Genomic DNA, 17,862 nt, shown 5'->3' on the forward strand with positions numbered 1-17,862 from the left:
ATTATCACATATCAATGCAGTTATGCCCAACATGGCCAAAATTATAGTTATGCCCTTCTAACACGATCCGGGCCTACATGCATACTAATATACATAGTCATGCATCTCAGATAAACAAATAGTCATATAACATGCTTTAAATCATAATCATGCATTTAACTCATCAAAGTCACACACAAATCCCATCATGCCCTCCTGGCACGCTAATCAAGGCCCTTAAGCCTTATTAGCGAATTTGGGTCGTTACAGATTGACTAAGTCAAAAAATCATTTCTATTCTTTTATTGATAATAAAATGAGATTACAAAGAAGCTGGGTTTTAATTAAGGCATAAAACCCCAACACTATTTGCTTTATCATCAATATATAAAATTTATTTTCATCAAATGGATGTTAAAATGACATTCCTAAATGGAGATATCGATGAGAAGATTTATATTAAACAATCAGAGGGTTTTGTTCTAAGTGTGTAGGCTTGTTAAATCATTATATGGTTTAAGTCAAGCACCAAAAAAATGGCATAAGAATTTCGATAAAGCCATAATTTCGGATGGGTTTAGACAAAATAATTCGAACAAGTGCTTATACTCTAAGACTTGTGATGACTATGTCATCTTGGTGTGTCTATATGTTGATGATATGTTGATTTTGAGTAATGATATGAAAGGCATAATAGAAACGAAGAGGTTTCTATCTTCCACTTTCAAGATGAAAGACCTTGGAGAGGTTGATGCCATCTTGGGTATAAAAGTGAGAAGAAATAGTGGGGGTTATGCCTTAAGTCAAGAACACTATGTAGAGAAAGAGCTTGACAAGTTTAGTCATCTCAAAATCAAAGAGGCAAATACACCATTTGATTCATGCATAAAGCTTGAAAATAATAATGGTGAGCAGTGACTCAACTTGAGTATGCAAGTGCATTAGGGAGTCTAATGTATGCCACTCATTGCACAAGAACGGATATTGCATATGCGGCTAGTAAACTAAGTAGGTTTACTAGCAATCCAAGTATGGAACATTGGAAAGCGATTGAGAGAGTTCTAGGGTACCTTAAAAGGATCAAGCAACTAGGCCTCCTATATTCAAAGTTCCCGAAGATACTTGAAGGATATTTTGATGTGAGTTGGATATCAAGTGTAGGAGATAATCTCTCCACAAGTTGTTGGGTGTTTATGCTCGGAGGAGGAGTGATTTCTTGGAGTTCTAAGAAACAAACATGTATTTCACACTCAACCATGGATGCCAAATTTAAAGCTCTAACGGAAACCAGCAAAGAGGCCGAGTGGCTTAGGGATCTCATGTTGGAGATCCCAATTTCTATGAATGAGGTATTGACGATCTCGATACTTTGTGATAGTCAAGCCACATTGGTTAGAGCATATGATGGTGTATATAATGGGAAGTCTAGACATATAAGTCAAAGACATGAGTATGTGAGACAATTAATTCATGGAGGAATATATCGATCTCATATGTTAAGACAAGTGAGAACTTAGCAGATCCATTTACAAAACCTCTTGCGAAGAGGTTAGTAAGTTCTACTTCAAATGTGATGGGACTAAAAATCTTAGAATAATATATTTACAATTAATGGCAACCCAACTCCAAACTTGTGAACATCAAGGGAAAGATTTCAATGGGTAAGAAAGTTATTGGGTGAATTGTTTCAACACTAACAAAATCATGAGTTCTATCCAAGGATGGTTAGTGTTGGTTGCTATAGAGTGAGGGTTAAGCCTAAGGCTTTTAATAAAGTTCAGTTGTGTGCAACAAGCATCTCTAAAGGTAGCAAAGATTTTGTAAGAATTTCACCTATGTGGGCTTAGAGGTAGTGCCACCTCTCATGGGAGTTGGAGTTTCTCCCCAGAAAGTTCATGAAATGGATGAGCACATGGGCATATGAGTGCTAAGTAAGAAAATTGGGAAAATGAATGGTCAAGTGGAGGTGCATGTGGTGTTACCAGTTTATCATTAAGGAGTACTTGGTTCAATCTTTAAGACACTAATGACTTCGATAAGGCTTTGTAATACTTTCACTATGATAAAGTTCAAATCGAAAGATACTTTATTTTATGCACCAAAACGGTTAAGCTAAGAAGAGATGATTATATTTAACCAAGTGGGGGGACATTGAGATTGGTTATATGTAATAGTTAAGATGTTTACACGTTGAGGTGCAAAATACTTAACTGTTTTTCACTTAAAGAGAAGTGAAAACATGAGATTGTGTAGAAGGCATCTAAAAGTGACTTTTGTGGCTCTAAAGTGATACAATGAGGTATCCAAACATTCCCAAACATTTTGGTAGCTTTTGGAGCAATTTTAGGACAATTGGATGGGTCCAAAGTCAGAGAGGGTGGTGATACGTCACCTACTAGCAGGCGATGCATCGTTTGACAGGTGATACATCGCTTGGGTGGTCTTTTAGGGCCGTACAGTTTACATAAAATTCTCCAAATGACGTGTTTAAAATGCTCTAATCCTATTGGTTAGAGTAATGATGATGCCTACATTATATATATATATGTGAGTTATTAAAGTTTAAAAGCCTTGATTTCACTTTCTAACTCTCTCACTCTCTAACCTCATTCTCTCTCTAGCTTTCTAAGACCAAGGTTTTCTCCAAGAAACTCATCAAGCATTGCTTGACTTGCAAGAGTTTTAAGGCTTTTTCAATCTGAAATCTCATTCTACTCAGTTGAAGCTTCAAGCAATTGGGAAGGCTTGGAATAGGGATTTCGGACAACAATATCATTATTGTGTATAAGCCTTCGAAGTTTCCCAAGTTTGAAGATTCAAGTTGCTCAATACAAAGGTTGTATCTCTCTAACCCTAATCTTGTATTTTGTCATTCTATTATGTTTTTCATTATTGGTATTGATGATTAATGTATCTAAGTTCATCTTATCATCATTTAATCATTTAGTTTCTTATATTCAAGATTAACATTCATATCATGAACATGTTTCTTTGATTATCAAGAATTGCATTCATACTTTGAATTTGAATCTTGATCAACATCTATGTTTTCGAATATTGCATTATTATCATTATTAATTGTTGATTTGCAAAGAGTAAAGTCATATATTCCCAACACTGGTTGTTTGATCGACCCTATTGGTGCAAGTCCTTCACCGGAGAAACCATAGATGGTTTGGTTGCATGGTTCTAAATCCTGTATTGACAGTTTCATTTTTTCTAACGACGATTTATAAAGAATGTTCACAAGATTCCAGTATCTACCAACACTCGCTTTACCATCATGATGGAAATTTGAACATCCACGACCAAGAGATCTGAATGGAGGAATCAGACATGTTGTGCGTCCGTCTCGGAGAAGGTTATACTCTCTTCATTTGTTCAAGTTTTTTGGGAGTTCACTCCTTGACGTTTAGCATTTCAATGTCCCGCTCATGACATAGGGTCCTGGCATATCTCTCTCTTACCTTGCCACTGACACCAGCTAAGTGTGGTCCACCACAGATAGTGAGTAGGGTGCCCACGATCGGGGCCAGCTGTAGAGAAGGCGAGTGTTGTCATGTAAGTGCCTACTCGTTGCCTCCATTAGGTCCTTGTTGGGGATTGTCCCTTGGTCGTATTTATCTCCTCAGATTTCCTTGTCATATAAGGAACTCAATCTTGTCCTTCAGCTGGTTGCATTTATCACATTTATACCCTCAACGGGCTAAAATTACAGACATACTCCTAACATCCAAATGGGGTCCACATGCATATTTAATTCAACTAAACATGCATCTCTATCACATATTCACATAAATTCACATATTATATCCATAATTCACCTATTGCCCTCCAGGCACGCTAATCAAGGCCCTAAGCCTTATTAGCAAATTTGGGTCGTTACAACTATCCCCTCCTTACAGAAATTTCATCCTCGAAATTACTTGAACAACTCGGGATACCGCTCCTTCATCTCTGATTCAAGTTCCCATGTTGCCTCCTCGACCTTGTTGTTCCTCCACAACATTTTCACCAAGGCGATGGTCTTGCTCCGCAAGACTTTATCCTTCCGGTCAAGAACCTAATTGGCTTCTCCTCATAGGACAAATCCTGATCTAGCTCCAAATTCTCATAACTAAGAACGTGCGTCAAATCTGACACATACTTCCAGAGCATGGACACATGAAAAACATCATGAACCCCTGATAAAGCTGGAGGCATCGCTAGTCTGTAAGCTACCTCTCCAACCTGTTCTAGAATCTCGAAGGGGCCAACAAACCTAGGGCTCAGCTTGCCCCGAACACCAAACCGTTTCACTCCCCTCAAAGGTGAAACCCTAAGAAACACATGATCACCAACATGAAATTCCACGCTCCTGCGTTTCAGGTCTGAATAACTCTTCCGTCGACTCTGGGAGGTGAGCATTCGCGCTCTAATCTTTTCAATTGCCTCATTGGTCCTCTGAACCATCTCTGGACCCAAATAACTCCTCTCACCTGTTTCATCCCAATGGATAGGTGATCTGTACTTCCTTCCATAAAGCATCTCATATGGAGCCACTCCAATGGTCGCCTGATAACTGTTTTTGTACGAAAACTCAATCAAAGGGAGATACTTACTCCGAGATCCCCCAAAATCTAGCTCACAGGCTCGCAACATGTCCTCCAATATCTGAATCGTCCTCTCAGACTGTCCATCTGTCTGAGGATGATAAGCGGTACAAAACCATAACTGCGTGCCCATAGCCTTCTGCAGACTCTCCCAAAACTTGGAAGTGAAGGTGGGGTCCCTGTCGGATACTATCGACCTCGGAGCCCCATGAAGTCGTACAATCTCCTTCACATATAACTCAGCATACCGCTCCACTGTATAAGTCGTCCTAACAGGCAAAAAGTGGGCGGACTTAGTATATCTATCCACAATCACCCACACCGAGTCATGCTGTCCCACGGTCCTCGGTAAACCAACCTTAAAGTCCATGTTAATATCCTCCCACATCCATTCTGGAATCCCTAGAGGCTGCAGCAACCCCGCTGGCCTCTGATGCTCGGCCTTGATCTGTTGACAAGTTAAGCACTTGGCCACATAGTCCACCACATCCCTCTTCATGCCCGACCACCAATACAAAACTCTTAAATCCTGGTACATCTTCGTCGTACCCGGGTGCAAGGAATAGGGAGTGGTATGCGATTCACCCAAGATCTCCCGCCGGATATCAGAATCCATCGGAACGCAGATCCGACCCTTGTACTTCAGTAACCCCATCTCTGAAATAGAAAAGTTCTTAGTCGCTCTAACTAAGACATTCTCTCTGTGACCTCTCAATTGGGAATCTTTCCCCTGCGCCTCCTCGATCCTCTCAAGGAGTGTAGACTGAAGAGTGATGTTGGCTAACCAACCAACCACCAAATCTATACCTACTCTAGTCATCTCCTCGGCTAGCTTATCAGATATTTGCCTCGAAGTAAAAAACTGTCCTGGTCCTTTCCAACTCAATGCATCAGTCACTACATTAGCCTTCCCAGGATGGTATAGGATATCATAGTCATAGTCCTTAACCAACTCCAGCCACCGCCTTTGGCGCATATTCAGGTCCTTCTGAGTAAAGAAATACTTCAAGCTCTTATGGTTGGTGTATATCTCGCACTTCTCACCATAAAGATAATATCTCCAAATCTTAAGTGTGAACACCACCGCTGCCAATTCCAAATCATGCGTGGGATATCTCTGCTCATACTCCTTTATCTGTCTCGATGCATAGGCTATCACCTTACCAGCTTGCATCAACACACACCCCAAACCCTGTCTAGATGCATCACAATAAACCACAAACTTTTCATTATCTGTCAGCAAACTTAACACTAGCGCGGTGATCAGTTGCCGCTTCAACTCCTTGAAACTGTTCTCACATCTGTCTGTCCAAACATACCTTGTCTTCTTCTTTGTCAGTTCTGTCAAAGGCGTAGCAATTCTGGAGAACCCCTCAATGAACCACCGATAATATCCCGCTAAACCCAGAAAACTCCTCACTTCAGGAACATTGCTCGGTCTAGGCCAATCTCTAACTGCCTCAATCTTACTCGGATCAACCAGAATCCCCTCTATACTGACGATATGGCCCAGAAATGTAACTTGTGGTAACCAGAACTCACACTTACTAAACTTAGCATATAACTTATGCTCCCTTAACCGCTGTAAAACCATCCGCAGATACTGCTCGTGCTCTGTCTCTGACTGAGAGTACACCGAGATGTCGTCGATGAACACAATTACAAACTTATCCAAATAATCCTTGAAAACCCTATTCATCATATCCATAAAAGTTGTTGGGGCATTGGTTAATCGAAAGGACATAACCAGAAATTCATTATGTCCATACCTCGGTTGGAAAGCGGTCTTTGGGATGTCCTCCTCTTTAATCCTTAACTGATGGTAACCTGGTCGGAGGTCTATCTTAGAAAACATTGTTCTTCCCTGTAACTGATCAAATAAATCGTCGATCCTAGGCAGTGGATACTTGTTCTTAATGGTTAACTTATTCAGCTCCCTGTAATCAATACACATCCTAAGAGTTCCATCTTTCTTCTTAACAAACAACACTGGAGCACCCCATGGCGAGAAACTCGGTCTGATGAACCCCAAATCAAGTAACTCCTGCAACTGAATCTTCAAATCTTTAGCTCTGGTGGAGCCGTTCTATAAGGTGTCCTAGATACTGGCTCGACCCTGGCACCAAATCTATAACAAAATCAATCTCCCGCTACGGCGGCAACCCTGGAAAATCTGCTGGAAACAAATCTGGGAACTCACACACCAATCTAGTCTCTCTCAGTCCAACCGACACTACCTTAGAGGTATCCACAACGCTGGTTAGAAATCCTATGCAACCTTCCTACATCAAGTCTCTAGCCTTCAATGCTGAAATCATAGGTAACCGCGGTCCACTAGCTGTCCCCAAAAATACAAAGGGTACCTCCCCTTCTAGTTCAAAAGTCACCATCCTGTGCTTGCAGTCAATTGTCGGCCCATACTTTGATAGCCAATCCATCCCTAGGATCATTTCGAAGTCATCCATCGCAAGCTCAATCAGATCAGCAAAAAACTCCCTACCATCTACCTCTACTGGTAAAGCTCTAATCCACCTTCTAGAGACTACCAGTTCCCCAGTCGGCAATAAAGTCTGAAAACCCCTAGCATACAACACACTAGGTCTACACATCTGATCTATCACCCTAGCAGACATAAACGAGTGAGTAGCTCCTGAATCAAACAATGCAGTATAAGAAGATCTAGCACTAGAAATCTGACCTATCACAACCGAGGGGCTAGCCTCCGCCTCAGTCTGAGTCAAAGTAAATACCCTAGCAGGAGCAAGACTGTCACTTTGCTTCAGTCTTTCTTGACTTGAGGGCAATCCCTCTTCAGATGACTGGCACTCCCATAGACAAAGCATGCCCTAATCCTAAAATCACCCTAGTTTTGATGCCTGCACCACGGATACACTGGAAAACTCCTCCAATTTTCACTTCCACCCTGACGACCAGTAGAAGCACCCCATGCCCTCCTATCTGAACTGGGAGGAACAAAGGAATCTGGGGCCTTCCTCTTCTGCTCACTAGAGCCGCCACCTTGACTGGATCCAATAAAAGGAGGCACTATCCTCCTGGCATCGCGCCTAACAGTGCTTTCCTTCCAGATTTGATCCTCGGACCCCTCAGCTGTAAGGGCCTTGTCTACAACCTGAGCATAAGTAGTAGTCTTTGGATCCAAGGTAATATTCACATCACGAGCAATCATAACATTCAAACCCCGTATGAACCTGTCCCTTCTTGCCGCATCAGTCGGCATTAAATCTGGTGCAAACTTCGCCAATCTATCAAATCTCAAAGCATACAAAGTCACGGTCAACTGATTCTGAGTTAGGTTGATGAACTCATCAACCTTTGTAGCTCGAACGGCCACACTGTAATACTTCTCATTGAATAAGTTTCTGAACTCTTCCCAAGTCATAACTGTTACGTTCCTTCTCTGAACTACCACGTCCCACCAGATGCGGTCATCCTCTCTCAACATGTAGCTAGCATAACCTACTCTCTCATTACCTTGAACCCTCATAAAATCCAGAATTGAGGAGATCATATTTATCCACTGCTCTACCCGCAGTGGGTCTAATCCACCTTCAAAGGTGGGAGGAAGCTGTTTCCTGAACCTCTCATACAAAGGTTCCCACCTGTTCTCCATAACAGGTTGAACAGGCACTGGCGCCACAACCTGCTGAACTGGCAGCCCAGTGACCTGAGGTGAGGCATGCTGCCTCAACTGTCACAGCTCTTCCTCTGTTCATTGTAGTCTTACTTCCATCTCGGCAAACATCTCTTGCCAATTCTGTGGGGTAGGTGGAGGGTCCTGACCCTAGTTGTCATCCTCGGCCCTACTTCCGCAGAGTCTAGATGATTGTCGAGGCATCTCAATAAATATGCCTGCAACCAACGACGCCACTCATTAGGCATGATAACAACATCCAAAACCACCTCCCAAACACATCAACCAACCACAGACAATAATTCACATAACGTACAGATAGCATATAACACACAACGGGCCATGCCCTGACATCATGCATATGTTAACTCATTCATCATGCTCTATATAAAATAAGCAGGCAAACAGGACATTCAAGCACATATTCAAGCATATTAGTCAATCATACCAACCAACCCTAAGTCGAGCTTGTCACTGATAGCGAGCGTACATGTTCGGTCAATCTCCAGAACCATAAACCTTGGCTTGCTCTGATACCAAGTTGTAACACCCTACCTCCTTAGATCCGTTACTAAGTGACTTTAAAACGTGCATTCAACTCGCTAATCGAGGTTTTAGGTCAAAAGTGTAATTAAATCATAAACAGAGTTATAAACTTCGAAAAATAATTTCAATTATTCAAAAACATAATGTGTTTGACATTTGGGATCCCAAAATACTTTTTATAAATATTTACAACATATAAGTACAAACCAAGTCGACTAGACGACAAAATCTAGGTTTTAATAAAATCATCTCTCAAAACCACTGGCCGTGGCAGCTAGGCAGGCCAAACATGTACACGCCGCTTCACGCTCTCCGTACTCATGGTTGGTCGACTTTTCTCTTGCCCTTACCTGCACCACAGAGCACCCGTGAGTCGAAGCCCAGCAAGAAAACCCTTACAAGCAGAAAACATATGCATAACAAACACTCAGCATATAAACATGCCATCAATAGGATAAACACATACGGCCATGCCATCCCAGGCGCTTTACCAGGCCTTGGGTTCGCGGTCCACACCGTGAGGATATCCTAGGTATCCTTTAGGGTCTCGCCCTGGCAACTCGCACTCCACGTGCTCAACGCTGCTCCCGACCCCTTGCCGCACTCAGCCTTGCACTCCACGTGCCTAATGCCGATCCCGGCCCCTGCCGACCTCGGCCTACGCCGTTCCTGGCTCTTGCCGATCATTTACATATTTTCACTCATAGCATAATAGAGCATATATTGAGCATAAATAAATTCAATCAAAGGGATACGCCCTGCAATACAATCATATTGGGCTTTGCCCTGCATACAAGCTCTATGGGAACAGTGGTTTTCTTACCTGCGTCCCGAGATTTCCAAGCACCGATATCCCGAGCACAGTCCCCTAACCTGAGCCTCGCCGAAACCCCTTGCTGGATTGAATCTCTGAATCAGCTTCCTAAGCTCCAAGCTTCAAGCTCCCTTAAATCCCAGCTGAATTCCTCAGCTTCGAGTTAGTTTCACCAAGATTTCCCTTGATATGCCTTAGAGAAAGATGAAGAGAGGACAGCTTCAAGAGAGGGAGAAAAATTCAGTTTCTAAGTTTCTAAAAACTTCCTAGGCATTGTTTTATTTAACTTAAGCTTTAAGGTTACCTCAAGGCTCGGGGTGCCAAAAACGTCCCCGAGAGCAAAATGGTAAATTTCCCCAATATTCCCTCGTAGACATTCTAACCTTAAATATATCTCCAAATATTTATTTCCATAACCCGATAACCCCATAATACATCTAATACCCAAAATACCCCTCGACTCGCCCTGAGTCGGATTCTCAACCCCGTTGTGACTTTCTGGCTAACTACTCCCTAGGACTGTCTCAGATCGTACTACACAGGTAAATATCACAAACATATCACATTTATACCCTCAACGGGCTAAAATCACAAACATACTCCTAACATCCAAGCGGGGCCCACATGCATATTTAATTTAACTAAACATGCATCTTTATCACATATTCACATAAATTCACATATTATATACATAATTCACCTATTGCCCTCCAGGCACGCTAATCAAGGCCCTAAGCCTTATTAGCAAATTTGGGTCGTTACAGTAGGTATGTATGTTAAATGAAATATGTGATTGTCTATTGTGACTAGAAAGCTCGGTTTATAAACTAGAGGATTATTAGGATGTTAGTTGGAGATTGACTTATTAGTCGAAGGTTAATTGAATTCTGAGAGACTCGTCTTATAAGTCGAGGGTCTTAAAGCTTATACTTATAGGTTAGGGGCTTGTGAGGCTCAACTTATGAGTCGAGGATCAGTAGGATTCAACTTATAAGCTGAGATTGGCATTTTTCACGTGGAGTATGGGCCACCATGGTTGGGCCACCCTTGGAGTGCAACACGCACTTGACTGGCTCAGATGCCAACAAATTAAAAGGAAGTGCGACACCCACTTGTGCAACTCTATGGTTGTTGATTTGTATAATGAATACACCATATTTAGTTATTACTGTTTGACAGATATATTACTCTGTAAATTGTTTAATATGTTTTCTTGCTTAGTCTTTTGGCTCACGGGTGCTTTGTGGTGCAGGTAAGGGTAAAGAGAAGCTCAACTAGCCATGAGTTGGAGGGCGATAGCAGTGACATGTACATATGCAATCTACTCGACCGCCACGGCCGAGATTCTTAAGGAAGTTAGGGTTGTACCCACCTTTTGCCGCCTAGGTCGGCTTGTTGTGTAATTTGGATGTTGTAACCAGTTTTTAAACTAATTTTTTTGGGATCCCGTGTAAAGGACATGTTTTTGGGTTTAATGAAATGGTTATGACTTGACCAAAATTTTAAATACCTAAACCTTTCATAGCTTAATCACATGTTTAGTCCAAATGACTTGTTTAGCAAGTCTAGCACTGGTTTTAAACACACTTGGTAACAGACCCTAATTAGCAGGGCGTTACACTTATACACTTCCCCTCGACTTTTGACCAGAGCTGTGTAGTTGGTAAATCTTGGTCCGTACCTATTCTTCTTAGGGCGCTTGTTATCAAACGTTGTCTGCTCAATGTTTGCCCTTTTTCCTCCTTTTTTGTTATTATTGTTGCCATTATTATTGTTGGGTTCGCTAGACCCACTAACAGCCTTGGTCGACTCTTCTTTTTTGTACTGGTTGGCATTTGGAGACTGTCCTTCATTGGTAATAGCCTCCTCCAACTTTATGTATTTGTCTGCTCGATCCAAGAATTCTTGAGTACTTTTGACTCCATTTTTTCTTAGGACGCTCGAGAGTGGGGACCGGCACTGCACCCCTGCGGTAATGGCCATCATCTTTCCCTCATCTATAACTGATTTGGCTCGAGCGGCTACTCGCATGAACCTCTGGATGTACTCTTTAAGAGGTTCTCCTTCTTTTTGCCTTATATCGACTAGTTGGTTGGCCTCTGTTGGATGTATCCGACCAGCATAAAATTGTCTGTAAAATTCTTTTACGAACATTTCCCATGACAATAAGCTGTCCGGTGGAAATTTAAAGTACCACTGCTGAGTAGTACGAGACAAAGTAGCGGGAAAGATCCTGCATCGAGCATCTTTGGTTGCCTTCTAGATATCCATCTGTAACTCAAATTTGTTCACATGAGATACTGGGTCTTCTTTTCTAGTATAGCTGAGCAGCACTAGCATTTTTAACTTGCTTGGGATTTCAGCCATGGCAATTATGTTGATGAATGGGGTGCCCTTTCTCCAGTCATAATCTATATGGGAAGTTTTATTCCAAACTAGCTGTTGTACTACCTGGTTCAGAGCGTTTATTTGGGCCTGAAAAACAACTGATATAGCAGGGGCGGGAGCAACCATTGTAGTTGGGACATGCTCGTTGCATCTTTCTCTTCGGTCATTGAGTATATCCCTTAAATCCTCGTCTCTTCGTCTCTGCTCACTTGCTCCTAGCCGATCAAAGACGTTAGGTTGTCTGGGCTGCAACCATGCGTTCTGGCTTGCTGGTCGATTATCCATTAGAGGAGGGTTTTGTTGCCCAAACCTTTGCTCTTATTTCCAACCAGCATTTCTTCGATGATAACCGGAGTCCCCTTCACTATAATTATGGTCGTCTCTGAAGTACGACTTGTGGGTACGCGACTTGCTATATGCATTGTCCCTCTCTCTTCTCCCCAACCCGTCTCAGTAAACAGGAGGAGGCATGTAATGTTCCAAATTTGCTAATAAGGCTTAGGACCTTGATTAGCATGCTTGGAGGGAAATAATTGATTTAATTATGTTAATAAATGTATTTGATGCTTGTGTGATTAGAAATGCATGTTTAGGTGAATTAAATATGCATATTTGGTTGTTAGGTGCATATTTGTAAATTTAGTCCGTTAAAGGCATAAATGCAATATTTGTGTATATTATGATTGATACCACGAGTGAGTGGTGATAAATTTGCAATGCACGATCCGAGACGGTCCTAGGGAGCAGTTTAGCTAGAAAGTCACAACTGGGTCAAATACCCAGCTCGGGAGGAGCCTAGGGGTATTTTGGGAACGTACTATGTGTTCAAGATTTATTGAGTAATGGGTAGTAATTTAGCAATGATTTAGATATGTTGGGATTAAACGAGATTTATAGGAATATTTGAGGAATTAACGGGGTTTGGCAATTGACAAATTTGCCCTTTATGATATTTGAGGACTTAGATAACTTAAGGGGCATTTTTAGACTTTTGCTAAGATTGAATATGCATTAAGATGATTTGATAAATAAAAAACTAGACTTAAGTGAAGGATAACATCAACACTCTCAACTTCTTCTTTCTCTCGGTTCTCTCTCATCCTCTAGAAGACTCGGCCGGTTTTTGGAATTTTGGAGGAGAAACTCAGAAACTAAAGCTTGGAACTTGGGAAAGATAAGCTTAGGGTGCTGGAGTACTAGTCTAAGCTCGAAATCATCCTTGAGGTAAGGAACCTAGCACTGAAGTATTTGAGTTTGTGCTGAGTATTGTTAGAATTATAGGTTTACATGTGAATTGGATTTTTAAGTTTAATTTTAGATATTGGCTGAGTTTATGAGGTTATATTATGGACTTGTTATGGACCCTAGATTGTGTGGAAGGAAAGTCCAGGCATAATTTTGGGTTTAGATATTGAGTTGGGTTGATTTTAGAAGAATTGGCTCGAGGAAAACGCAGAGAAAAATGGTGATTTTCTAGATTTGGAGGCTTGAGCCGCGACCCTGTTCTTCAGGCGTTACAGCCCGTGTGTGTCGAAGAGGCTGGAAGCCTCTGTCTGCCAAGCACGCCAAGGCCCATGTCCCTCAACAGAGAGGCATTTTGTCTCTAACTTAAGCATGTCGCGGCCCTTAAGGGGCTGAGCTGCGGCTTAAATTCAAAATAATGGATGTTTGAAGGTTTTTGGCTCGGGAACCCAAAAGTTAAGGCTTGGGAAGGATTTTTATCACCCGGATTGGTAGAATCCAAGGTTCTGGAGGCTAGAATTATGTTTCGGAGTTATTTATTAGATTAGAGCCTGATGGATGGCTAATGTGAATGTGTTATGACTAGGTTTTCAGCGAGGCTCAGGTTAGAGGACTGTGCTCGGAATTGCGGTTGTCAAGAAGCTTGGGGCATAGTTAAGAAAATTGTTGTACCCGTAGAGCAGGGCATGGCCCTATTGTTTGTATTGCAGGGCATGGCCCTATATGATTGAATTGTAGGGCATATCCCTAATGTTTATGTTTAGTATATGTTTAAATACTTGTTGATATTATGTTATGTATTGCATATTTGTGAATGAACGACGAAGGTCGGGACGGCGAAGGCCGGGAACGGCGAAGGCCGGGAGCGGTGAAGGCCGGGAACGATGAATGCCGGGAATGACGAAGGCCGAGAACGGCAGGAAGCCGAGTACGGCAAGGGGTCGGGAACGATGTTGAGCACGTGGAGTGCAAAGCCAAGTACGGCAAGGGCTAGGAGCGGTGCTAGCAAGCGAAGTGCAAAGCCGAGTATGACAAGGGGCTTAGAACGACGTTGAGCACGCGTAGTGTGAGCTATTAGGGCGAGACCCTCATAGGATGCTGGAGTCATCCTCACGATGAAGACTACAAACCCAGAGCCTGGTAAAGCGCCTAAGATGACATGGCCGCTATGTGTTTAGCCCATTGGATGTTCTATTATACGCTGATTGATAGATATGCATATGTTAATTGTTTTGTGTTGAGTTTTCTTGCTGGGCTTCAGTTCACAGGTGCTCTATGGTGTAGGTAAGGGCAGGGGTAAGGTTGACCAACCATAAGTATGGAGAACGTGGAGCGACGGGTACATGTTCGGCCTACCTAGCTGCCACGGCCAGGGGTATTTTTGGTAAATGCAATGTATAGACTTGAATTTGTCGCCTAGTAGACCCTACATGTATTTTGAGTTGTAAATATTTTCTAAACAGTATTTTGGGATCCCAAATGTTTAATTTTTAATATTTTCAATGAGTAACCGCGTTTTTTATATTTAATGCCTTTAAACGACCATTAATACAGTTTAGTTACACTTAACCTAAAACCTCAATTAGCGAGTAGTTAGCACGTTTTAATCTCACATAGCAACGGTTCTAAGGAAGTAGGGTGTTACAAGGCATGCGCTGGCCATTGGGTCCCGAGACATTGTCTTGTCGTAGGGGATCCCAGACCGCAGAGCCTAAGTCCGGCTACCTCCTTCTTCCTGAGGGAACCTGTCCCCTGCCAGGTAAGACCTGCTCGTCTATTGCAAGACGTCTAGGGCTTCTGGGACGTTTTTTGTCCCTATTATGTTGACGTTGTTGTATTCTTCCTCTACTAGCATGAGAGGTTTGACGCTGCTCGTTATTTTTACCAGGATTACGAGGTTGTCTTTCCTACTGGGTAGCTTGGTGTTGTTCCGGCTACTATGAATTTCTCGGGTTTTGTAGGTTTGGAGGACAATGCTGATGCTCTGATCATGGGTTTTGAGGAGGATGAGGATTCAGCAGTAAGTCTGGTTGGGGGCTTTGTGCAGGTGGAAGTCCTTGAGCAACCTAAATGGTCCCTTTTCAGGCCACTGTCGCGTCTCTCTATCGATGATCCATGTCCACCTATCTCTCATTTAATTCTCACCGTTGTCGGTTGAGCTCCATCTGTTGCATCACCATTGTCTCAACCACGTTTTCTTGGTTAGATTTTAAGGTGGCTAACTCATCCAGCATAATTCCCAAGGTTGTTCGCAGGGTTCCATCATCCATCTCCTCCACTTTCTTTCCAATTCCAACTGTGGCTCCTCATCTGTCACACTTTGTGAAGGAGGTGGATTTTGTGGATTCTCTGTAGTCTATCCAGCTTGACATGTCCTTCTGGTGTTCTTAGCCATTTTTTTCTTGATATCCTTGAGTTCAGCTCTCAACGAAAGCACCAAAATGTTGACCCTTGATTTGGTCAACGACACGGAGTCACAAAAACGATGTGAAAAGTATGAGTTGAATGAAATATTACAAACGACACAAATATTTTATAGTGGTTCGACCCCGATGATTTGTAATGAACTACGTCCACTTAGTGTTCTTATTAATGTAAAAGGCTCCAAAACCCGTGATCAGTGAACTAGGGCTCACTGAGTTTCACAAGTCCTGAAGATGGATAGAAAGATTGTGTATATAAACACCTTATCTCTATCTGAGTACAAAATCTAGCCTCTCAAATAAATAAATCCTATGAGTCCTATTTATAGACTCATGGATGTACATATTGGCCATGGGCCATCCTTCACTTGCGTTACAAGCATAATAATTTAAATAATACTTTTTACATTTAAATTAGCAAATATCCCTCAAATATCTATCTTATAATCATATTGGAGCGTTTGTTTTGATCAAACAAACAGCTCTGGTCGCATGTTTCCGTCCATCTTTCTCTGCTGAGCAGCATACTCCTTTGTCTATTAAGTTGTAGAGTTTCTTTTGATAACCTGGTTGTAGGTCGACCAGACCTTCATTAATGATCGATCACGTGCTGTTCATATGCCTTTTTAATGCGCCATGTCATCGTGCCAATATTTAGGGAAACAATTTGGTATATTGAAACTCTGGTGAAATTGTGGCAGATGATTTCACGGTGAGAAACAAATGACTCGCGGACTATGTGGATTTTAACCATTGAACCACGTAAAAAGTGTGGGTGATCGTAATTCTTTTTTATTTATCCAGTTACCGTTTAGAAGAATCCTAATCTCTCTATTTTTTTATTTCTTAATCCACTCTTGGCAAAAAACTATGTCAACACACAGTGACCCTGGATCATAAGCAGACAACTGACATTTATTGTTACACAGATCGTGGTGTCGATCATGTACAAGGAACAAGCAGGATGTCTCACGACATCGCTTGACACGGGAAAACATGTTGTTGCCTTCGTATTGGGTCAATAATGTAGTGGGCTGGTACCTCATAACTGAGATACGCAGGGGCCCACCAACACCTTTATTGGAGGAATTTATCATTTTATTATACTTTTAAGTCTCCATTAAGGGAGAAAAATTGTAATGATCCCTCATTAGGGAATTAATTTTCCTCAACCATCTATAAATAGGGCTAGGGCACACTTTGTAAAGGATCCTTGATTCATTTCTAATTTTCAGAGCATGCCAAAATACTGCCTGAAAACCTCCATAGAAGCTTGACATTTGCAAGCTTTTAACATCCTAAATACAAGTGACTTGTGGACTAGGGTTAATTGACAACTTGAACCACGTAAAATCATGTGTCTCAACTTCTATTTCTTTAAGTTTTATTTTAATTAGTTGTTAGCAAAATTGCTAGTCAACAGTGTTGATTTGTCGTTTGATTTTATGTTGTTTATTAATATTTTTGTATATTAGTGAATTTGTAGTTGGATAAATGTTTTTGTTTACAATGCCTTATGTTTTGCATGTTTTATAAACTTTTTTTTTTGTATATTATTGTTAATAGAGGAAAAAAAATACATTTTTTGTTCATTTATACTAATCAAAATGGCCTGAGAAGTTTCTCAAGATCCTAACAATGAACTTTTTCGTCGTCGTTTATTTTTACCACTATTAGTTTTCTTATTTAGATTGAGGAACTTTTTCATTTTCACTTTTATTTTTGCCTCTATTAGTTTTCTTATTTAGATTGAGGAACTCTTTCGTCGTCATTAATTTTCTAGACAAATTTTTGGTTTGTATTAAAGTTGCCAAGTAGGCAATGTATATGAACTATACTCCTGTTTAACATATATTTGTTTATGAAATTAATTTCTATGAGGCATAATTGAAAGTTAGTTAACTACTGCTACTCATTTTTCAACCAACTACCCATTCAATTTATCAAATTAAAATCATATTTGAATCAATAATAAGTGCAAGAATAATAAAAATGACACAATCATTTTTACATGGTTCAACCATGATTTCTCACAACCTACTCCATGGGACCTAGTCCAGAGGTGAAGCAAATCCACTAAAAGTACTCAGAGTTGATACAAGTTACAAAACAGTAAAAAACAATTTAAATTATCTTTTAATTTGTTTTACAAACAACAAATAACTCCCTATTTTTTTGAAGATCTTCAAGCAACCAGCCTCCCACTAGTTTTGAACGTTGTTGGAC

The 17,862-nt window shown here is 41.2% G+C and overlaps 1 protein-coding gene across 1 annotated transcript in view; it reads right to left on the reverse strand.

The window, feature by feature from the left end:
• The window catches only part of LOC133832310 (ribulose bisphosphate carboxylase large chain-like), a 72,238-nt gene extending 60,501 nt beyond the window's left edge, over positions 1-11,737 (reverse strand). Inside the window, exon 1 of the mRNA XM_062262671.1 lies at positions 11,265-11,737. Coding sequence (XP_062118655.1) covers positions 11,265-11,737 — 473 coding nt within the window. The remainder of the gene's footprint in view (positions 1-11,264) is intronic.
• Between the last annotated feature and the right edge of the window lie 6,125 nt (positions 11,738-17,862).

The sequence above is a fragment of the Humulus lupulus genome, chromosome 4 (assembly GCF_963169125.1).
Source record: "Humulus lupulus chromosome 4, drHumLupu1.1, whole genome shotgun sequence".
Taxonomy (NCBI): Eukaryota; Viridiplantae; Streptophyta; class Magnoliopsida; order Rosales; family Cannabaceae; genus Humulus; species Humulus lupulus.